This window comes from Euwallacea fornicatus, chromosome 13 (genome assembly GCF_040115645.1).
Source record: "Euwallacea fornicatus isolate EFF26 chromosome 13, ASM4011564v1, whole genome shotgun sequence".
NCBI lineage: Eukaryota > Metazoa > Arthropoda > Insecta > Coleoptera > Curculionidae > Euwallacea > Euwallacea fornicatus.
In genome coordinates, this window is record NC_089553.1 from 2670491 (window position 1) to 2692926 (window position 22436).

The window sequence follows — 22436 nt, forward strand, 5'->3', positions numbered from 1 at the left end:
AGCAGCCGAATGCAACGATTTTGTAAGACAAAATTTAGCACAATTTCAGTTAGACGAATTTCGCAGTGGATTTAGGAACAAATTTGGATCCAAGTTAACGTCCTCTAAAGAAAACCTCTTCATAACTTAATAAATAATAATTTATTCTGTACACACTACTCCACTTTAATACTCTTTCTTGGCAGATCAATGCTGACATCGTGCTTAGGCAATATCCGTAACAGTCTCAACACTTTCTTAGTGCATTGATAAGATACCAGTATTACCAGAATCAGAAACACCATCACATCCACTGAATAATACTCCATGACACCCATATTACGACTGGTTGACTGCAAATGGGGGGCACCTTTATACTTCAAAATATACTCTGTCCAGTACACTGCCTTTGTCAAGGGCGTTTCCGTTTGGTCCAGCAAGAGCTTCTGCCTGTATTTGACCTGAAATTTGTCGCGTTAATCTTAAAATTAATTGATATTGGAAGTGGATACTTGAGCTTTATAGCGGGGGTCTCTGATGACTGTCTTAATAGCTCTCAAGAGTAATTCGGGGGTCAAAGTGAAGAGATCTAGTTTGATGGCATAACCATCGCTTTCAGCTTTAGCAGCGTTGGAGTCATGGTCGCAGAACACTGGAAGCGACACTGCTGGGACTCCGTGGTACACTGTTTCAAACATGCTGAGTAGTCCTCCATGGGTGACAAAAGCTTTTAATTTAGAGTGACCTATATGGAAAAAAAAATCATAAGAATGCTCTTATATTCTTTGTAAATATGTACCTAGAATGTCCTGCTGCGGCAACCATTTACCAAGCATAACATTACTGGGCAAATCCGTAAGATCGTCCCCTTCGTACTTCCACAAAACCCTTTGAGGTAAGTTGCGAAATACAATCATTAAAAGGGCTCGGAAGTACTCAGGGAAATTACTAGCTTTGACTGAGGATCCCATGCTGAAGTAGATAAATCCGGCTTCTCCGGAGTCTTGGATGAACTTCTCCAAGTCCTTATGATATTAAAATCATTAACAAAATTGAACAGTTTAATTAATGTTTTACCTCAGGTAGCTTTTTGGCAGGTTTGCAATGCATACAAGCGATCTCGGCCACGTTAGGTAAGAACGGTCTGGGATAGGTAAGTACTGGATGTCCATTCTGCAGAATGAAGCTGACATTCTTGGACAAATCGTAAATTCCCGGAACATCTGCACCAAAATGCTTGCGAACGATGCTCTGCAATTTCCCCCTGGTCATTACTGAGTGCATCAAACTGGCTGCCACATGAAAGCCCATGTTTTGAACCTACAGAAGAGCAATGAAAAAAGAAATCGAAGCAGTTTTATTGTGAACTAACGCGTTGTAAGAAGCTCATATTATCGCTGAAGGGTTTGGCTAGGAAAGGGGTGACTGCATATGGGGTGGGACTTCCAGAAGTCGACACTGATCCCATGTACATACCCACGGTGTTAATATAGATAAAGGGAGCTTGGTAGAAATGAACAAAACCCATGGCGCACTCTGGATAAGCTCCATCCAGAATCAGCAAATCAAATTTTTGTCCGGAACGCAGGAACTCTTTGGTTTCAGTGTCAGAGAGCAGCACCTCACAAGCCTAAATCATGATTTGTCTTCATCATTACATCACACAACCTCACCAGTACCTCATAGCCAAATTTGATCATATCCAGCAAGGGCACCGGCTCCTCTCCTTTGATTCTAGCCCCAACCAAATCCCAGTTGGTAAAGTTCCTAATGTAGACTACATAGCTTGTAGGTGCTATCTCCTCTAGGCCTGCAATATCGTCATTGTTAGCACTAAAATGGTTTAGATTGATCTCAAGCGTGTACCTTCCAAGTAAAAATCACTGGGAAAAGCATTCAGAAATGTGATGTTATGTCCCCTCGGTATGAGCCCCTTGGCCAACTCCCAGAAAGGGATTTTGTGGGACTTTGTGCCGCCCATGGTGAGCATTAGGATGTTCGCGCAGGTACAGTAGTTTATCACAGTCAAACTTAGTAAGGTAGCTAGTGCCAAGTAGTTCGAGCCCATGATGGCTGGAACCAGTAAGAAGTAGATATTTTGTGACCTTCACCTTCGATGAAGAAATGCATCGCGTGACAACTATGAGGATGATGGTTTCACTTTCTTTAAATAACCGCTATCTTCGACTCTTTGAACAAAGAAGAGATTACCGAAACCATGCGGAATACTTTCACCGAGTTCTCTCAGTTACAGGTGTTTTGTAATAGTTCAGCGAATTTCAAGAACGACAGGGGACTTGCTGAAAATGTTTCGGAAGCGTTGGATTGTAGGAAGAATCGAAATTGCCGGCAAAATGAAAGAAAATCGGTTCAGTTTTAAGCCAAAGATGAAGGTGTTCAAAAAGTGTTGTTGCAACGAAACGATTATCGCAATCCTAAAGCAGAACCGCGCATAGCAAAGTAAATGTTGTAATTCCACCTAAATCGATTATTCATCGTCTGCGAGCAGTACTCAGATGAAGAATTTGAACAGACACACTTTTACTTCAACTTTCTGCAGGCAACTGCACTGAAACATTAATAAATCGGTTGAGTATTAAGGTTGCCGAAACTAATTAACTAACTGCACTTATTCTTGCGCCTGCAGAACCGATTAGAGGTTTGCGACAACAGTCTACGTGTTTGTTTACAAGCCACAGTTATCTGAAATAAGGTAAAATAACTAAGTTACATAAAACATATTGGAATAGTGTTACGTGTTTACCCATAGCCCCCAGGCTTTAATTTCACCTGGTTACCACATCGGTGATGACGTCGCTTTTGACACACATTCTTCAGAGATTTTTGCTTAAATACATTTTTTGGCTCTTTTAGGTCTACATTTTGAATTAAACGCATAATATTTGGATTAAGAGAAACTACTCAATTATGTAGTTATTATTATGATTGGGCGCATTATAATGGGCAGCGTTACATAACGCGTTGAAGTCACTTTTCCCTAATTTAATATTTTCATATTTCAGACAGGTTAATTATAGGGGAAATGACTAGGACCGGAAACATTATTACTAATTTTAACGACTTACCTTTGACATATTAAATTTCTGGATAAAATGGTGAAACTAGATATTGTACACGATAAGTTGCACAAAAAAAATGCTCGATTATGTGTGACAGTTATTTGGAACATAAAAGAACTGGAAAAATTCTAGATTATGTTAATTCGGGTTAGTCCAGGTTAGTTGGAGTGGTGACATCAACGTATAGAACAACACCGACGGAGGACCTACTGGTGATCGCTCGCATTCCATTGGCCGAACTTGCAGTGCAGGGAAGAATCAAAGTTTGTAGATACGGCTGGGAGTGCAAAACGGAGATAAACGACGAATTCCTGCAGAAGTGGCAGAGAAGCTGGGCGAAAAGGTTTGTCCGCGGTCTCAGGGAATTGAACGAAATTTCGCGATGGTGGAGGGGTGAAGGCCTCGAGAAATTTCACCTCATGAAGAAAAAAGGGTAGTTCGAGTGTTCATTTATAAAATTCACCAAAGAAGAAGTTCCCGCAAATGTCCTGAATATGCATGTGACTGTCCTTGTTTACCGCGTAAGGTCAATAAAAAAGAAACATCGGGATCGATTTAGCGAAAGAAGCATAATACTGGCTAATCACAGCCGGTATTTAATTATCCCACCCTCTTTAATTTAAATAACATATCGAAGTGTTTTGCGAAGTATAAAAGACTTTCTTTCCGGTTTTCATCTTAATTTTAATCTTCTCTTTAATCTTCATTTTAATCTTCAATTTCATCTTTATTTTCATCTTCCTTTTAAACTATGTTTCCAACGTCTCTTTCAGCTTCATTTTCATATGTATCTCCACTTCCCTTTCTATTTCCATTTCCCTCCTTAAACCGGCCGATTATTTACTGCTAGCGATTCGGAACCAGCAAGTCACCAACGTGGTCGTTCGATGGGACAGTTACACAATACGAGAATATCAGTGAAGCACAACGCTTCACTGAAAAAATGTACGCTTCACTGAGATTCTGTTTCTCTCACAGGCTTTCTACTGAAAATAAGTTTTCGATGGCACAAAAAAGAATCCGGAGTATTGTGTGATGACTCTCAAAATCTACGTCGTTCGCTTAATCATGTGCAACGCATTTCCTATCAAGTTGATTTCTTAAGCATTGTCTCGCAATGGAGACTAATCAAGGATAAATTAAAGCAAATATATATGCATGTGCACCCTTTCACTTGCTGGGTACTGCGCCCACTAAGCCATTTAATAAAGCATTTCGGTTTTTCATCTATCACAATTATTATTATTGCGCGCCTTTCAAAGCAGCAAGAAAATTTCTTGTGGCAGCATGGCTGTGATAGCTCACGTGGCACTGGTCCTGTCATTCCCTTCTTTGAATCCAAAACAAAAGAACCATGCCAGGTTGCCATTTACGAAAGACTTACTTCGTTAACAACAACAATGTTGTTGAATTTTTAATGATTTATTTACCCGTATTATTAATTTTGTCTATGTTTATTTAAGAGGAAATTAAAATATTTCACCTTGACTAGTTCATTGCCCACTGGCATGAAAAACCGATGAATTTAAAATTCAACACCTATAAAGTTATTACAACTGCGAAAACCGAGCTTTTTGCATCGATTTAAGATATAGATGTAAACTTGTGACTGGCAGTATCCTTGTCCCGCTTCGATTCGTTCTCAATACGCCCCAATTAGAATTTTTTCTTCAATCCTAAGACAAGAAAACATTAATTCATTCTTGAGATTTGCCCCGGAAGAGTGGACCACCTCTCAGCGATTTCATAACACGGAAATCCAATTATAATTCACTTTATATTAGTATTTAATAACGCTACGTATTAATATATTGTTGTAAATAGTCTGAATTAGTAATTTATAGTCGCAATATGCAAGCCATTTGAATGAAAATGTCATCAGTTGACCGAGAAGCCGGCAGTTACTTACTCCTAGCTTGGCAATCATAACTAAAACATAAAGTTAGTTAATTGCTTCTATTTAACATTGTGCGTTTTTGCATAAAGACTCCAATCCTCGCATCGCAAAATACTTTCTCTCTCTAGTAAATCTTGCAACAGAAACAACTATACTTACTCAAAAACTAAAAAACAAAAAACACTTTCCATACAAAAGTCACTTTCCCCTCACAACTTAAAATTTCGCCATATCTTCCTAAACAAGCCCGTGACCGGAAAAGTTCGATTGTAAGTGGTGATATCGTGCAAAAGTAAATCACCTAAATCATTTTTCCACTAATTAACGCACTAATCACTGAATTATCGAAAGTGAAAGAAGTATTCTGTTGTTGTTGTTGCAGCGCTTATTGAAGGTACTGCTTCGGTACCACGCAGTCATCGGCGGTACCTACCGCTCAATCGCTCGCTTGAAAGTAGGAGAAATGAAGTGGTTTAATAATGCGGCGGTACCCGATGGAGATTAGTGTGGCACCGGATCGATGTTGATGGTACATCTTGATTAAATATACCAAATATGGCGGGGGTAATTTATTCAGTTTTATGATTATGATTCCTTGAATGCCTTGGCCGTGCTTCATCTAGCATGTGGGTATGAAGAAGACAGTCAAATATGAATTTTCAAGTGTTCAATTTTTCAAATGGTCTATTCATCCTGATTAGCTCAGGTTAGAGCCTTGGATTTTCTTAGATTTTCAAGTATTTCTCTTTCTGTGACTCGGGTACTACATATTCACATGTGCTCTTGCATTACTGAAATCCTTTAACAATATATTCCCAACTCGATTCGGCAACGCTGTTCCATAACCGTAGCTGTCAAAGTCCCAGCTCCACAGATATGTTTATAGAAACAAAAGCACAGCGCGACATTGCCATTTTGAAGCATCCGTTCACAATTGCAGGTATCACAGATATTTTTGCCATATTTTTTTAACTCAGTCAGGCCAACCATCGATAAAGCAAAGAGGGTGTAAAAACTCATGAAAAATTTAAGATCGAACTAAAAATGGTCACTCTAAGTAGCATGTAGTCTAATTACAAATTAAAATTAGTAAAACAGTAGTTTAATAGGTGTGTAATGGTCTAATCGCACAGTTCCCCCTTAATTAATACTTCCTCCTGTAGCTATAGCCTGATACATTATTAAACATGCCTGATTGTTTAAGCTCCTTCTAACGTTGTCAGCAAGATCAACTCCATTAAAATGAAGAAATTGACCAATGTGTGGCAGTGATTTCGCCATTTATAGAGAAATTATCTTGGTTGCAAAGATACCGAAAATTTGAACAACCGGACTCGTTTCAGAATGATTAAAGTAACGTCCTGGCAATTTCCACAAGGAGATAATATTCATAGAAACGTTTAAATGTAATGAAAAAAGTGTATTAATGAGTTTTTCTGGAAGATAACCTCCAGGAAAAGTTGCCAATGTGCGGATTTAGTTTATAGGGTGTTATTTAAATACGTGGCTAAACTTTAAGAGAAGATTCATTGAGTGGTTCCATAAGCATAGATGCGGTAATGCTTCGTTTTCAACATACAGGGTGTCAAACAGACTTTTTAAAGAAAAATAGACTTTTCGCAAAAATTTTAATAATCTTTTAATCGGTTTCGTTGAAATTTGGCAGTGTTATTGATGGTTATTGTTGTTATTTATACGCCACTGACTTTTCTAAAACCTTTTTATTTTTTCCACATCAAGTTGTATTTTTAGTTGCTTCATGCGGAGAAAAACTAAAGCTTTAAAAAAGTTAATGATGCATAGATAACAATAATAACCTTAAATAACACTGCCAAATTTCAGTCAAACTGCCTAAAGGATTATAAAGATTTTTATAAAAAAAGTGATTTTTTAAGCAAAGTTTGAATCTCTATATCTTGAAAACCAAGCATTGGTGAACCTACGTTTACACAAACTTTTCATCTTCCAATCACTCAAAGAATCACTCCATAAAGTTTGCCCATGTACTTAAATTATGCCCTGTATTAAAGTTATGACTAATTGTAACTCGAGCGAACCGTGAAGACGACTAATGAGAGGCTCATCTTTCGCTCATTAATGATCTCCATCATCAGAGTAAAACCATTAAATATCTATCAGCTTGTGTACCATAACCAAAATTGCGCTTATTACAACGATCGTCTGTTAGATAAAGTTGGTTACACAAGAGGGACAAAAACATTGAATTTCATGTTCGATAAGTATCTAAAAATGGCATTTAGATTTACATTCGGTTATTACCTACTTCCGCAATTATTACTTTACGAATTTTTATTGCAAATTTCTAGTTTTCCTACCTGTTCTAGATCAAAAACTCGCACTAGGCACAAATCTGCGTCTCTCTTTTGTTAACTTCTAACGTATAATAAATCTTGCTCCATCACTTTCACGTTTAAAGTTATAAAAGTTTAAATAAAAGATAACATTATTGAAAATCATTTGCAAATATTTTCTGGATATTCTGAATAAGTGTAGTAAAGTTTAGTTACGCCCCAGGGTTTCTGTTGAAGAGATTAAGTTGTAGCAAGTTGGGTTAGAATGACAAATACCTGTTTGCAGAGAAAAATGAAAAATATACGAATTAACGTTGTGTGTTGTTTTCCTTTTTTTTATAAATTTATTCAGTTAATATCGTTCTCGCATGTGCATTTTGAGAAATGGGCCAAAACAAGCCCCTTTTTGTTCTTAGGGCATTCATTATTTAATCAATCAATGCCATTCAGAGAATCGGGCGGTTCATTAAGAATGCTTCTCGTCGACCCTATGTCTCAAAAACTATAAATCGTAAATGGGCAATTGAATTGAACAGAACGTCGTGGTGGAATTAGGAATGTATCAAGTAAATCGAAGAATATCCAGTATCCATTAAATATGGAGAGTTCCTATAACACCCTTGTGGCAGTAGCTAAAATAACGAAGAAAATTTTAAAAATATAAATAAAAAAATATTTTAATATGTGTTTTTTTAAATTTTAATATAATTTCGAAGAGTATAAAGAATTACGGAAAAAAAATAGTTTCATGAACTTCAAATTAATTAAATTTAATTCTGAAAATTAAACAAAATTAAGAACATATTTAAGAAACTTAACGAATATATCGGGAACACACGGGATATATCAATAAAAAAATTGTTAGAAGTTTTTGTGGTTATCAAAATGGAAAGGAAAATCTCAAAAACACAGATTACAGAGGAATTCCTCTACAACCTGATAACACAAATTAACATTGTCATTGAGTTCTCTCTTGATTCCTTATAGTTTAAAAAATAATTCTATCCGTAAAGGAACAAAAATGTCTTTTATCGATTTTTTCTTTCTTCATCCTTTCTTATCACCCTTTTATGTTATATTTCCTTTAATTCCATAATTATTTGGTTCGTCAATCATCAATCGGTTATTCCCACTATTGGCAATCGTTTTAGTTAGTTTTTATTGGTTATAATATTAAAGATTTTTGTTATGGGATGACAAATCTTTTTTCTGCTGTGAAGAAATAGTTAAACTTTAGTATAGTTCGTCAACAGCGATTTTGCTACATACACAGGTTGTTCTATAACGAAAAGAAGGTATTCTAGGAAATGTTTATACATGGCATTTCAAGTGCGACCCTCACCAGTGGCATCTCGGAAACTAGTGGAGATACGAAGAAGTTTACATGGGGAAAAAATGCGTAATTTAACGTTTGACTAAATGCCATTTTCAAAATTTGAACTTTTCGGTCATTTCTGAAAATATCCAAAAACAAAAACAACTAAAAATTGGTAATTTCCTTTTTATATTTTAGCGTGATTTGACAAGGAAAAATCACAAGCACGTTTTCGTTGTCTCTTTTTCTCAGCTACACGACGAAGTTCTCAGATGTGGCATCTGGCCTTTCATCTTTAGGCATCCATCATCAACGTTATTTTTTCTTATTGGCGCCACATTGGATTTTGCAACAAAAAACAAGTCAGAAAGCAAAATCTGAAGATGTCATCGTATAGTTGAGAAAAAGTGGCAATGAAAATGTGCTTGTGGTTTACAGCCTCTTTGTCAAAATAATGCTAAAAAATAAAAACGAAATCTCCAATTTTTAGTTTTTTTTCGGCTATCTCAGGTATTAGTCGAAAAACTGAAATTTTGAAAACAGTACTTAGTCAAATGCGAAATTGCATAATTTTAACTTCATTTAAATTTTTTCGTATCTTTTTTAGTTTCCGAGATTCCAGTGGTGAAGGTCGAATTTAAAATGCCTTGTAAAAAAGTCGTATTAATCACGCTTCAGTTTTCAGTAGTTAAGAAATTTTTTTCCTAATTTTTAATATTATTACATGTTTACTTACATTTTAATATATCGGAGTTGCTGTGACCTTTTTCTACAGGATGTGCCCGAAACAATGGTGAAGGGTAAAAATAAACAGCGATTTAGCAAAACTTGCCTCAATCAAATGCCACTTGTTTTTAGACTACAAAGTGTTGAAATAACTCTTTCAATTTTCACTTGCTCCTAAGAGTCTTGTGGGATTTACAATAATTTCTGATGCTGAACTCTTCTACATCAAAAAAATATTGTGCAAAAAACTCGTATTTTTCGAAATATTTTCAATTGAGTTTTTCGATGTTCTGCCAGGAATTTATCAATTCTACCAATTCATTAACAGCTTGCATTACCAGGTAGGTCATGGAAACAACGAAACGTCACACTGGCGCCATTTTTTACATTTTTTCTTACGTTTTCAATATCGATAATTAGTCATAACTAACTATCGATATTAATAACACACTAACGAACAGTGTCCAGTGCTCAATAAGTTTCATGTTTCCACCTTTTATCGCTTCTAGTTTCTGATGTAGATACGATCTTTATCAATGGACCTCAAAATGGAAATCTATGACGTTCATAATTAGAAATATATGCTTAATGTTGCGTTGCCACATTTCAATTTAGTACCATATATTCTGTAAATAAACAGGTACAGGTTATTCTTAAAAGTAAGTAAATCCTCTTTCCCCTTATTGTGATTTTCGGTTATTCTGAAACACTGAAATACGAAAAGATAAAACTGTCTCTCTATTGTTTCACGACCTTGACTATTTTGAAGAATTCCACATTTATTATTTACACTATTTTAGGTTTATAATATTTAAATAGACGTTTACTTATTTCGCAATCCATACCTTTTTCGACCAAGTTCATTAATGACGCAATGTAATAAGACGTCTTCTCTTGAACCCAAATGAACGACCAATAAAATGGCTGGTATGAGATTTCGAATATTTTACACAACAATTATGGCATGATTTATTAAAATGCCTTTGGTGCTCTCATTTGTAAGTTCATAAAACTTGAAATCATAAAATATAATACTTATCTATTTTTAGTCAGAGTGACTATAAACTCAATTTTTGCAGGCGGTAGCCGCGCCCGCTTAAACCGTTACGCAAAAAATTATAATTACCAATTACACACGCATCATAATCGATGTTTTATGCACGCTATAGCGTGATATAACAGTCTTTAGAACGCACTTGTAGTTACTAGGAAAACAATATTTTAGGAACATTTCGATTTCGATTTATGCAAATATTTCGACAAATTCATAACACTCTTTAATGCTAAAAATCGTCTATTAACTATAACATTTATTTATGTCTTCTTTCGAGCTTATTTTTTCTAAATCTACCAAAAATTTTTCTTTGGGCCAAAGTGTATATCTTTCGGTATTATATATTACATCTCCTCAATAAAAAAAAAACAAAAATTTGCTTTTTGCTAAAATGTGGTAGTTTTCAGCAGTCTGCACTTATGTATGCACGTTTATAATAATTTTATGTTGTCCCATTTTTGTTGTGGACACGTTACATAAAAAGTGCCGGGGAAAAGCGGTATTTTTGTACTGGGCGTGCAAAAAAGTCAAAAACAATGGAGAACAGTTATAACAACGAAAACAACAATAAGGAAGCATGTGGATTTAATTACTCTTATTTTAAACCAGTACAGGCAAATACTAGCTTATAACCGGACTTCTGCAGAGTTCTGTCCATTACTTTCCATCGTAGATCTCCTCGAATCGGTCAGTACTCTCTCGGGGGAATTTGGTTGACACACACATTTAGAAACAGCTAAAGCGTAAGTGTCGCAAATGCTATTTTTGGAATTGCGATTCTTGCTGAACATTTGCTTGAAGGACTGTCGAAACTGTGGAAAATGTAAACTGTATTAAAACCAAAATAAATCAAATTTGTACCATTATAAAAGAGAACCAGAAGTCCCGCATAAATTCATTAAAAATTGAAGGGAATATTTTTCGTGAAAATCCTGAAACACGTCAAATATTGTTTATAGTTATGCAACTTTTTATGTAATAAACAAGTATACAGGATTACCCGCGTAGTAAAAAAATGTATTTTTTCATTTTTTTTATGGAACTCCAACTATATAATGACGTTTTTGAGTTTTTTGAGAAATTTTGAACATATTTCATGTAACGTACCAATGATTAAGTTCAATAGTTGTTGAAGAAAATTATAAAAAATAGAAATGATGGTAAAACCATTAATATCTAAAAAATAATAATATAAACTCTTATAGCCTAATGTGTTAAATGGTCAGACTGTGCGCCGTTGACCTTCTGACAGAGGATATACCGCAATTCAAATTCCTCAAGAACTTTTCGTTTCATTTGAGGAGGTATTTTGTTGAGCTTCTTGAGTAATTTTATTTTTTAACTCTTCTGTGTTATTGGACTTATTTAAGTATACCCCATGTTTGAGATAACCTCATAAAAAATTCCATTAGGGTGAGGTCAGGCAACATAACAAGCTGCTCTAATTGGAAATATTTCATTAACCGTTGAATTTAGACATAGGTATATTATATGAAACACGCTTGGAAATTCTCAAAAAAACAGAACAAATTTACAATAAATACGCGATTCCATAAGAAAAAAATGAAAAACTACATTTATCTATTATATGGGTGACTCTGTATATATGTGTTTTATGTCAGAAAATGCAGAACTAAAAACAATATTTGACGTGTTCCAACATTTTCATGAAATATATTTCCTTCAATTTTTAAGGAATTTATGCGGGATATTTAGGGCTTTACACATATCCTCTAAAACCAAGAGAAAGGGAACGGTAAAAAGGGCTTACAGACCTACTTGATTATTAAGCACGATATAAATGACTGGATTATAGCAAATGCTGCTCTTGGCGATCAAAGCCGGCAACACCGCCGTGGCCGGAGTGATCAGGGCCGGATCGGCGAATTGGGCCAAAAGAGCGAACACTGCGTATGGAGTCCATGCGATCAAAAACGCCAAAATCATTACCAGAATCATGTAAGTGGTCCTAGATTCCATTCGATTAACTCTTCCTATGTTTAATTTGTTCTGTACAAATTGTATATTTCAAAACATTTAATAATAGTATCATCAAAACGTACCTTTTTCATTGTTGCCAAGATGTGGGCATAGCTGTAGATGATGACCGCTAAAGGGGCAATCAAGCCAAAGAAGAATAAATATAAAATATAAGCTGTAGTGTCGACGCTTTGATCTTCCCAGTTTACTGAGCAGCTATAAGACTTCACGGTTAATGGGCGATTTAGTTCTGAAGTGTGTGTACGGACCTGATATTTGCAGCTTCATTAACGTATTTCCCCCAACCGAACAAAGGAGGGGCAGTCAAAGACAGAGAATAAAGCCAGATTCCCGCCACAATGTAAAGACTTTTGCCAGATCCTAAATATTGGTTGCGAAAGGGTTTGGAGACAATGAGGAACCTTACGAATGCCATCACTGTAAGGGTGGTTATCGCTGCTATACCTGATGGGAAAACTGTATAGACTTTAAGTATTATGCAGAAGCACCATCACGGCACGAACCTAAAAGGGACATGAAGAATCCGTATATGACGCACATGGTAGAGCCCCATACCCAACCATAATAAATTGCAGAAATCAGGGTCCAAGGATTGCCTAGAATCGAGACTGAAAAATCACTGCACACCAAGTTGAAAAGGATTGTATTTAGAGGGGTCCATAACTGAAAGATTATCGTATTACACCAATTTATGTGAGTGATAGAGATTTCTACAGATACCCGTTTATCATTCCACATCAATAATATCACCAGCAAATTCAAGAGGAAGCCGAAGAATCCTATCACAAATAACACCAGGGCCACTATAGTGTAATTAGAAGGGCTCATATACAATATTAAGTCACTCGTCAATAGCACTGGATTCTTCGCACTCAAGTTTTGTACCCCACTCATATTAACCAAGTTAATGAAGTATTTAAAAACACACGGAAGCAGCTAAGAAACTGCAGCTTCAGCTGGTATCCAGCAACTGCAGTCTGTTAAATGGAGTTTCCAATTTTAATTCCGCGTCTTCTCCCTGGCTTACGATGCGAATCTATTGGACAAAGCAGATTATATTCGTTATAGATTTTAACAAGGTTTTATCCAATATCAAAAACTTCTTCCAGTTTTTTTAATGGGCGGTTCTTCCTAATTAAAGGCATCGTTACATTCATTAGTTGGATTGTGATGCATGGATTGGTTCAATGCAGAAAGTTTTCTTGCAAAAGAAGTGAATGAGAGTGCGCGTTAATGCGCAAATAAAAGAAGTTTATTTGCCCTCTTTCAGTTCTCTCTATATTAAATAAAAATTGTATTTTACTAACCCTATCAGCTATTTATTTACAACTTTAAAACCTAAAATAACAACTCATTAACATTCGTGCCATCAGATGGTCTACGAAGTAATTTTTCTCTATCTTTAACACAACTCAAATCACTCCAAAAAAACAACAGCAGTCTTTCCCTAATTTCATCCCCTAAGACAGTTGGGAAGGTTCCGCCTTTCTCGCGAATGGATTCGTTATTAATCGAGCTACGTTCTGAAGAACTGTAATGGGAATCTGAAAACATTATTTTTCAGCTATTTGCGACTGAAATTAACCTAGACTAACCTGGAAAATATCGTCAATAATGCGAGCGAACATGGATCCGGCCCTGTGGGGCCTGAATCCTCCGTTGTCCTGAGGAGCTACTGGATTGGTAGGGGCCGGATTAGCCCCCGTGGTGATTCCGCTAATTTCAACGATGGAGGGAGCCTGTGCTGATTGGTGAACCAGTTGCGGCTGCAGTTGCGCGATCAAGTCCGGTTTCTTATCTTCTGAGACTGTATTGATGGCAAAGTCGTTCACTGTGGCCTAAAAGAAGAATTACAGGAAGTGGTTTTGGGAAATAAAATTAGAAAGCTTCAGTATATATCGCAATCAGCGGAAAATAACTTAAAAGTTATAAAGTTGCCGTGAAAATACTTCTCGAAAGCTTCTTAAAAAAGATACTATCAAGCAATCTATAGTTTAAATTTCCCGCTATGATCCAAGTTTAACAACCAATCATAATCGAGCGTTCCTGATAACCAATAAAAAATGCGTATTTTAATTGACAGCCAGTTGAAACAATTGAACTAAAACAATTGAAAGGGGGAGACTCGCCATAAAATTTCTTAAACATGAGATATTTGTCACTACTCAGAAGCCCCATCAAATAGCAAAGACCGAGTTGGGGTACCAAGAAATCAAAACTGCAGGTGCAAGAAACCCATATGCATATGAAGATTAGAGACATACGAGGTTGAAATCTAGTCAGGAAACAATTAAGAAGTTTTTGGCATTTCTCGAAGAGGAGTGGCTCGGGAATATGACTTCTGGTAGGATTGATTTGAGATAAGTTAATCAGGTAAGAGGTTTCTAGTATTGTTGCCACCAAATCTAAATTTCTGGAGGGCAGGAATCCTGCGCTCCGCAGTTGCAAAGAAGATGCAGACTCGGCTTTGATCTCAACAGAAGGAGGTACAGGAGCTGGTGCCAGTGGGCCGAGATGGAATAGACACGCGCGTGAAGTCATCTTACACATTAAGGCGTTACTGTGTCATCTATTCTCATGATCAACAAACATTCTGCAAATCACAATCACGTTGAAAAGCATAGGAGCTCATCGTAGATATCGCGCTGGCAGCGTCTCCAGCAAGGGGATGAAAGTGGCAAAATGTCGGATGTAAGCATACCATTGAAATTTACCGATAGCTGACTGGGTGAGACACTTGACAGTTTGAAGTCTTCATGGCGGAAAACTTAAATACGATACTGCGAATAATCTAATGCATTACGTGCAAAAGTAGATATCAATAAAGGAACTTTCTCTTTGAACATACCGTATTACGTAAATTTAAATTTGAAACAGGAGTTTCATCGTATCGCTTTAACTAGACATTTAAGTAACAAAATATCAATTTGCGTAAAAGCGCGTAATCAACGTAATGGGGCGTTTTGGGACATCCCACCGAAGGGGTTTTATCTTGGCAACCAAACACATTTTTCCGCATTCTCATTGCATTACAAACGATTAATCGCCGATTATTGCATCAACTCCAGGCTAATAAATAAACGGAGTAACCGTTTCTTATTGTTTGACTTTCTAATATGGATAATAACGGACAAGGCTGTTGCTATAATAACTATTTATGTCTTTGAGTCTCTACATGAGCGAATTAATATCGCCCCAGAATGAAAGCTATATACATGGCATGATCCGACAAGTAACTGCGCTAAAAAGAAATTGTGAAAGTTGATTTCTATTAGGGTGTAAAAAGTAGGATTTTGAATGGTGTTAATTTTATAGTTTTGACACGAGGAATTTCGCAATGAGGCTTTAGCTTAAGTTGAATCCTAAGAGAAGTTTATTATAAGCTCGGTAGAGGCATTCTGAGACCTTCTCGTCGTGTGCCTCTAGGGCGTCGGTACTTTTCCAAAACAAGGGAAAACTCCAAGCTAATTACAAGGCACCTTCAGGGGGGGTCTCTGTTCAAAAGTTTCAGATTATGCGCGAGAGCTGACCAATACACCTTCTGCAGAAAAGCTTGAAGAGCGCATTTGAAAAGATGAACTAATTTCCTATGATACAGGATGTCTTAAATTTCAAAATACTCACACTAACCTTTATCGTGGTATGTTCGTAAGTCAATCTGTTCAAGTTTTTCTTAAAACTACTTTTCCGCACTTCGGTGGTTTTAATGTATTCCCTGGATTGCCGACAATTCTATAACGTCCCATTTTCGATATCATAACGGTCATATTGGGATCCGTCCTGTTTAAAACCGGGAAAACTCACCTTATCTAATTGTTCGTTGTTGGCCGGCATGCCGAACGCAATCCCGATCAAGTAAAAACTCACTAAAACGATCAGTTTCGTCATTTTCGATCTGTAACAAAAAGAAACTTTATACAGTTAATAATCTCCAATGGCAATTCTACCGTGAAACGATAATATATTAATATCGCATTTCTTCATACCTATAAACGTGATTGTTGGCTGATCTAAACTAAACCCAGAAGCGCACTATTTAGTCTTTTATTGCTCTTTTGAAATCAATGTTTATTGGCAATAGTAATTACTAAATTAGTGCTCTACATGTTCATAACTGCTAGCTTTCAAACTGTGCCAATGAGCGCTAAGTGACCCTTTAAGTCTTTGTTATAGAGGATGATGCAAACATTCCCAAAAACTATTAAACAATTTACTTACCGGCGCTATAAAACGGAACCACCGTAACGGTACTCAGTACTGCACTAAACTGTTTATTATTCCTATGAGCGAAGGAAGTGTGCAGCTTATGCGCCTGTAGATTTCTCCTTCTTCGACGATACTAAAGCACTAATCTTCTGTAATACATTTGGTGTTTACGATCATTGTTGTACAATTAGGGGAATTTGTGTTTTGAGATCATTCCATATGGGCCACTTTTTGACGAAATACAATTATCTTCAAGAGCATAGTTAATCAGAATTTTAGAAAGGAGTTTCCGAGAATTTTGTAATAGGTACATAAAATTGAATATTCTATGAAAAACAGCGAAGTCATGGTGACTATTGATAGGATTTTATAATACCCTTTTCGTTTTCCCCTAATATGTCTAAAATCACCGGATGCGTAAAAAAATATTTAAATTAGCTTCAAATAAATTAACGATGGAATGGTGGAGACAACTTCACCATTTCGTCATTTTTTTTTAATTCTCTACTAAATTGATACAAACACTTAATAAGAAATTTTTCATTTTATTTTGTGCTCACCTGAATTACCAATACCTATTGAGTCCCTATTATACACTCCTATTATACGCGTTAATATATACGCTTTTCACTCCTTGCAGTCGCACTAAAGAACACTTTCTTCACAATATGGTGCATTCCATTTTCCAGCATATATTTCTTTAACAACGGCTCCTATAGCTTTAGTTCGAAATTGACGTTCTAACTTTTTTATTTGATCATTAACCATATTCTGAAGCTGTAAAAAATGTTTTCTAACTACGAAGACACTTGTCACAACTCCCGGAACCCATTAAGTTACCTGGTGCATTACATTCTCATTTGCTGCATTTTTTAAAGAAATCACTAAGTGAAAGAAATAATTTTTTTCGTCTCGATAGAGCTTATATTACAAAACTTGAAAAATATGATAGATAGATACTTAGTATTACGTGCTTATACTTTTAGACACTGACGCTGATCCAGTAACTCCTCCTGCAATATTTCCCACCAAATTGCTTACTGCTTCCAGCGTAGCTATTGGTATCTGAAATTTACCATTTCTTTATCAATAAATTTCTCACTTAATGCATCACTTACATTGAATATGTCCCTCACTAAATTCCCATTGAATTGTTTTCTCACTGTCGTAGTATACGTCCCAGAAAATGGAGCTGGTGCGTAATCGCCTTTGACGGCGTTAACTGAAGCATCTCCTGCTACGACGCTTCCGTAATAGGGAGCCTCGCCTGAGTTTATGTTTCTAAAATAATTTTTTTTAGTTTAAAGCTACAAAATATCAAAGAAGTCAAAAAACCGACATGCGATTTCTAAGGTGAACCCATGGGCGTCTGCGGATCTTTGTCTTGGTTTTTACCACTGTGGCTACGTCAGGAACTCCAGGTTCGTGGACGGCCACCTGTTTACTATAATAGCACTATTAGTAATAACTATGTTATAACGCCTGTTTTAATAACATATACGTTTTCACAATAGTTTTTACGGCCTCAGTCATCTCCACTTCTTTCTCGATTATCGTGGGTGGAGCAGGCACCTTTATTCGCTTTTCTACTACAGTGGGAACTCGGATAGTTTTCTCAACATAAGACGGTACCTAGAAGAGCAAAAACATCTAAAATTGTTAAATGAAGTAATGAGTAAGGAAATTTTGAAACCTGCACAATTTTCTCGACGTAATTCGGAATTACTGTTCGTTCCACATAAGTCTTCCGCAAGTCTTGAGGCTGGACTTTTTTGACAACTTCAGTATTCGCATCAGGTGTCACCGGTGTTTTGGGCAGTGGATTCGCTTTGACAAGTTCCACATCTGCGGTTGTAAGAGACGGAACCTTCTGAATGTGTACAGCCCCAGAGCCAGAAACTATATTTGTATAGACGAATGGCGAAGAGTTAAAAACTGCATATTTTCGATGAAAAATTAATAGTAATAAAACTCATGCAGCTTACGGAACTATGTATTCTTAATTGCGGGAAATACCATTAGTTATATTTACACAAGGTTAATGTATAATTAGTTAATGTAATAAAATACAAGAAATTAATCATGGGTGACAATATCAAACGCAAAACCACAATACAGCTTTATTAAAAGAAAATATAAAATCGTCATGCATTTAAGCCCCTTCCTAACAGTCATTCCTGACAAGGATACATGTATAATATGACAAACTTCTACCTCCCACAGATCCAGGGGCGGGTCTATATGTCTCTTTGACTACAGTCTTGCCCACATTCCCTGCAGAGGCTCCCGCGTAAGACCTCCCAAAAGAACCATCTTCCCCAGCGGTGCCATCGAGACCTGCAGACGCGCCTACACCACCTCCTGCGGTGGCTCCTGCATAAAGTCCCCCTATGGAGCGGCCTAAAGTTTGCTTTAGAACCCGTCTGGAAGATGGAGGTGATTTTTACCATTTCCACCCACAGCACCCCCAAGTCCTGCTGCAGCCTTTTGGCCAAAGGGCGTTCCGGCTTCTGCATGCAGCCCCCCCTGGCTGGCATCGCCAGTCAGGAGCCCTCCTAGACCTGCTGAAGCTTTAAACCCCAAGAAATTTACACCGACGTTGCCGTCTTTGAATGTGATCAGGGGCGGAATCTGTATAGAAACGAGTTGTGATTTGTTTTGTGTGATAATTTAATATGAGACTTACCCCACTAGAAACGGTTTCCGTGACTTTATGGTCGTTCGCTGTGGTAGCTGCAGTTACCTGCCAAGCCAACCCATAGATGATTAACGCAACTCTGGTAAAAATTGCCATAGTCGAAACTCTGGAAACGTTCGTTAACAATCCCTTTTTTTCTAGCTTCCGATTTATTTGCTATTAAAGCAATAGAGGAACTAGATAGCCGTCTACTAAGTGGAGCAGAAAAACTTAAAATATTGAATAAGAATCTGTGGCGATTCCGTACCTGTGACACAGCGGTATATGAATGTATTTTGCCTTACGTCTCAACTAAGCTCAAGGTCTAGAGATTTTTTTTTTATTATTAAGAATAATTTATTATTCCATTTTTTTTTATGAACGAACTCTGCACTTTGAATGCATAATAAAGAGGAGAATAATCGCACAGATGTTTATCAACTTCCGTGTAGGAGGGATGAATTAGACCATTATAAATTTTGCAATAATGCAAAACTTTCTCAAAAAATCAAATTCAAGATGAATATTCTTCTAATATGTAGTAGCGCAAAAAAAGCTGGGAAAAACCTGTGTTGAGTTCTAACGTCATATGATCAAAATGACAACTGTTAGATCAAGCACTATACGAGGGGTGTTTCACGAGAAACCCCTATTTCTTTATTTTTTTATTTAGTACGTTAAGCGACTTGAAATTGAGTGAAAGGCCAGACAAGCCAACTTTCAACGCTAGACTGAGAGTTTTCGAAGATCTTTTTATGAATAAATACAGTTTAAAAGCAGGAAAATTGGGCAAACTTCCGAATGTACCCCCGTATATTTTGGGCCCAAGTGTCCAGGTAAGTCCAATCAAGGTGTGGGTAGGCAACCAAAAACTTCAGTTCCTAGTTGTATTGAGTTTGGAGTTTAAAAATTGAAAAGAAAAACGCTTTTTGAAAGCGTAATAACATTTTTCCATATATATATATATAAAATTAGGCTGCTATAAATAGCGTATTATGAGTCAAAAATTGCAGTATTACAACGTTATTCTAATAGTGTTCCTGCAAACCTTTACTACATGCGATGCCCCAAAAACTCCTTACCTATAGTGGGTTTGGTAGTAAAAGTAATTATTACTATGAATTATAAATCTCCCACTCGTAGCGGTAAAACCCATTGAATTCATGTGAGCAAGAGGGCAAAGCACACATTTAAGCATCACAGAAAGTCACATTACGTCAGAATAACCGGTCCTGTATTTAATTATTTGAATATGCCTCTGTGTCAGTTTGTTATTAATAGTTGAAATATTTACACGATCTAAATACCATAAGGAATTACCGAACTCGCAAGATAAGAGCAGACGTAGAAAACAATAACAAAATGAGGATAAAAGTAGTGCAGTATTTTTAAAAACTGAAATTGTCCGCCTAATAACTATACAACGTTATACTTACAAAAATTAGGAAAATTCTGCCTCTTTTAATTCAATTGTCCAGCAATGCACTGTTTATTGTTATTTACAATTAGGTAAAGAAAATTCGACCACACATCCAACTTCCGGTTGAATACTCTCTTTTTTTGTGACAAAAGCTGAAGCAAAACTGAACAAAAGTCCTCAAATTTTAAATGTAAATCAAGGTCGTTGCCTGCGTTCTAGCGGAAGAAATCCGCGAAGAACCATGAGCCACAAGGGAAACTGGTTCTCAATAATATGTTTTGAATGTTTTGAAGCGAAATAATGGCAATAATATGGCGTCTGACGCAGGTTTCCTGTTCATTAAGGCTATTTTGTCATGATTTTGATTGCGCACGTGTAGAATTATTTCCCCAGAAAGCGTCATAGTGTTGCAAAAACGTAAGGCACAGCTGTGTAGCATGACTAGCTATAATTAAGCACAATAATCTCAATCAATTAGTAGAAAACGAATCTATAGTAATTATAACATTATAACGATTAAGAAATCTTGACGATATGGCGAAGGTCGTAGCGGACAGACAAAAACCAACTCATTTTGAAATCTTTTTATGCAGGCCGTTAAATTATATTTAAAAAAAAGGTGGAAATTTATTGTTTCTGGAGGATAACTACTAAATAAATGCCACTACAATTAGAAACAAATTTGTCATTTTCTTTGCACTTACTCGTTCTGAATCTTACACTGTACAGGAAAATGTAAGTATCTCCTGAATTTTCGCTATTAATAACAACACAAAACGCAATAACATATTACTCACATGATACACCACACACAGATCACCTACTGAAGTGTTGGGTCACAATGGCTTAATAAATTATTCTGATGGTGCCCATACCAGTACACGTTGCTACATAAAAATTTGCCATCAAGGTTGAGACTAGTACTAATTTAACTGTTTATTTATGGAAATTTGGCCGTAATAATTTTGCACAGATGGCAAAGATAATTAATCGTTTTTGATCACTTGAAAGAACCAACTACAGATGAAGAATTGGGCGCAGGTACCATTGGAATTTTACAAACAGAATATTTCAGTGCAATATGTAGGTAATATAGGTAATGATACAGTCATATTCAATACTTTCACTTTTAGTGCCATTTATTATACGTATAATATACAGGGTGTTTGGAAAAGTTGGTACAAAACTTAAGAAGGTGAAAATAGAATCAAAAATAATAAAAATAGTTCCTAAAATCATTGATTCTATGGAGCCCTTTTATTAAGACATGGCCCTCAAGAAAGGTCCTATCACGAATATTTTTCAAAATAACGTTCTGATTAAAGTAATGGCATGAAATTTGTAGGTAATAATCATATCATAAAACTGTTTAGCTATTATAAGTCATGAAAATCGATTATAAATAAGGTTCATTTTTTACCTCTCCCTAAGAGAAATTTTTTTATCTTTTTTTATTCCTTTGAATTATCAAATAAATAATATAATTTTTTTAAATGAATTAGACCATTTTGGAAAAATAATTTCGCTTTTTTTTCTTCAAATTTTGCGTAGTTTAATGAAAAATAAAGTTATTTAAAAAAATATCCAAATAAGAGTACCCTTTTGAAGGGCCACAACTCAATAAACATACGAGCAATGTTCATAGCGGCTTTATTACTATTTTTGGCTCTACTTTCGTATTCTTAAGTTTTGTACCGATCTTTCCAAACACCCTGTACAGTAACACATAGAGAATCTGTCTTCAATTATTCGATAACCGATTGCAGGAA

General features: G+C 36.2%; 4 protein-coding genes across 11 annotated transcripts; all 4 read right to left on the bottom strand.

The window, feature by feature from the left end:
• Positions 1–122: 122 nt before the first annotated feature.
• LOC136343137 (UDP-glucosyltransferase 2-like) lies at positions 123–7409 on the bottom strand. 2 transcript variants are annotated; one of them, XM_066289653.1, is made up of 8 exons: positions 7293–7409; positions 1846–2052; positions 1659–1789; positions 1352–1609; positions 1057–1299; positions 779–1004; positions 492–724; positions 123–440 (listed from the first exon to the last, which is right to left on the bottom strand). In XM_066289653.1, the coding sequence occupies exons 2-8, from the start codon at positions 2045–2047 to the stop codon at positions 156–158; spliced, it is 1578 nt and encodes a 525-aa protein (XP_066145750.1). In that variant the 5' UTR covers positions 2048–2052; positions 7293–7409; the 3' UTR covers positions 123–155. The 2 variants fall into 2 exon arrangements, with proteins under 2 accessions (XP_066145750.1, XP_066145749.1); XM_066289652.1 differs by lacking the exon at positions 7293–7409 and adding an exon at positions 5116–5447.
• Positions 7410–10974: 3565 nt separating this feature from the next.
• Positions 10975–13099, bottom strand: LOC136343140 (pineal opsin-like). Its single transcript, XM_066289662.1, has 6 exons — positions 13085–13099; positions 12868–12960; positions 12613–12808; positions 12427–12559; positions 12143–12373; positions 10975–11175 (listed from the first exon to the last, which is right to left on the bottom strand). The coding sequence occupies exons 2-6, from the start codon at positions 12902–12904 to the stop codon at positions 10990–10992; spliced, it is 783 nt and encodes a 260-aa protein (XP_066145759.1). The 5' UTR covers positions 12905–12960; positions 13085–13099; the 3' UTR covers positions 10975–10989.
• A 557-nt stretch (positions 13100–13656) lies between these two features.
• Positions 13657–16722, bottom strand: LOC136342921 (uncharacterized). Of its 2 annotated transcripts, none has more exons than XM_066289210.1 (4): positions 16583–16722; positions 16169–16259; positions 13960–14202; positions 13657–13908 (listed from the first exon to the last, which is right to left on the bottom strand). In XM_066289210.1, exons 2-4 carry the CDS (start codon positions 16250–16252, stop codon positions 13825–13827), a joined length of 411 nt encoding a protein of 136 aa, XP_066145307.1. In that variant the 5' UTR covers positions 16253–16259; positions 16583–16722; the 3' UTR covers positions 13657–13824. The 2 variants fall into 2 exon arrangements, with proteins under 2 accessions (XP_066145307.1, XP_066145308.1); XM_066289211.1 differs by lacking the exon at positions 16583–16722 and adding an exon at positions 16351–16374.
• Positions 16723–17466: 744 nt separating this feature from the next.
• On the bottom strand, positions 17467–21749 carry LOC136342920 (uncharacterized). Of its 6 annotated transcripts, XM_066289204.1 has the most exons (10): positions 21465–21749; positions 21372–21413; positions 19257–19374; positions 19018–19201; positions 18785–18970; positions 18264–18469; positions 18072–18202; positions 17910–18014; positions 17689–17851; positions 17467–17635 (listed from the first exon to the last, which is right to left on the bottom strand). In XM_066289204.1, coding segments are annotated over exons 1-10 (1236 nt in total). In that variant the 5' UTR covers positions 21467–21749; the 3' UTR covers positions 17467–17536. The 6 variants fall into 6 exon arrangements, with proteins under 6 accessions (XP_066145301.1, XP_066145305.1, XP_066145304.1 ...); XM_066289208.1 differs by lacking the exon at positions 21372–21413 and having other exon boundaries at positions 17468–17635; positions 21465–21747; XM_066289207.1 differs by lacking the exon at positions 21372–21413 and having other exon boundaries at positions 17468–17635; positions 19257–19424; positions 21465–21747.
• Positions 21750–22436: the final 687 nt, after the last annotated feature.

Bases quoted from the DNA above. Each gene is read 5' to 3' on its own strand.
- LOC136343137 (XM_066289653.1), bottom strand. From the start codon at position 2,047: ATGGGCTCGAACTACTTGGCACTAGCTACCTTACTAAGTTTGACTGTG. The intron at 725-778 runs GTACATATTTAC...TTTTCCATATAG, and splicing joins GCCGCAGCAGGACATTCTAG to GTCACTCTAAATTAAAAGCT. The intron at 441-491 runs GTATCCACTTCC...GACAAATTTCAG, and splicing joins ACCCCCGCTATAAAGCTCAA to GTCAAATACAGGCAGAAGCT.
- LOC136343140 (XM_066289662.1), bottom strand. From the start codon at position 12,904: ATGTGCGTCATATACGGATTCTTCATGTCCCTTTTAG. The intron at 12,560-12,612 runs GTCCGTACACAC...GAAGTCTTATAG, and splicing joins AATGAAGCTGCAAATATCAG to CTGCTCAGTAAACTGGGAAG. The intron at 11,176-12,142 runs GTAGGTCTGTAA...CATTTTCCACAG, and splicing joins ATATCGTGCTTAATAATCAA to TTTCGACAGTCCTTCAAGCA.
- LOC136342921 (XM_066289210.1), bottom strand. From the start codon at position 16,252: ATGACGAAACTGATCGTTTTAGTGAGTTTTTACTTGATCGGGATTGCG. The intron at 14,203-16,168 runs GTGAGTTTTCCC...TTCTTCTTTTAG, and splicing joins ACAACGAACAATTAGATAAG to GCCACAGTGAACGACTTTGC. The intron at 13,909-13,959 runs GTTAGTCTAGGT...TAATGTTTTCAG, and splicing joins TTATTGACGATATTTTCCAG to ATTCCCATTACAGTTCTTCA.
- LOC136342920 (XM_066289204.1), bottom strand. The intron at 19,375-21,371 runs GTAAGTGCAAAG...GAACGTTTCCAG, and splicing joins CAGTGTAAGATTCAGAACGA to AGTTTCGACTATGGCAATTT. The intron at 18,971-19,017 runs GTAAAAATCACC...AGCAAACTTTAG, and splicing joins GGGTGCTGTGGGTGGAAATG to GCCGCTCCATAGGGGGACTT.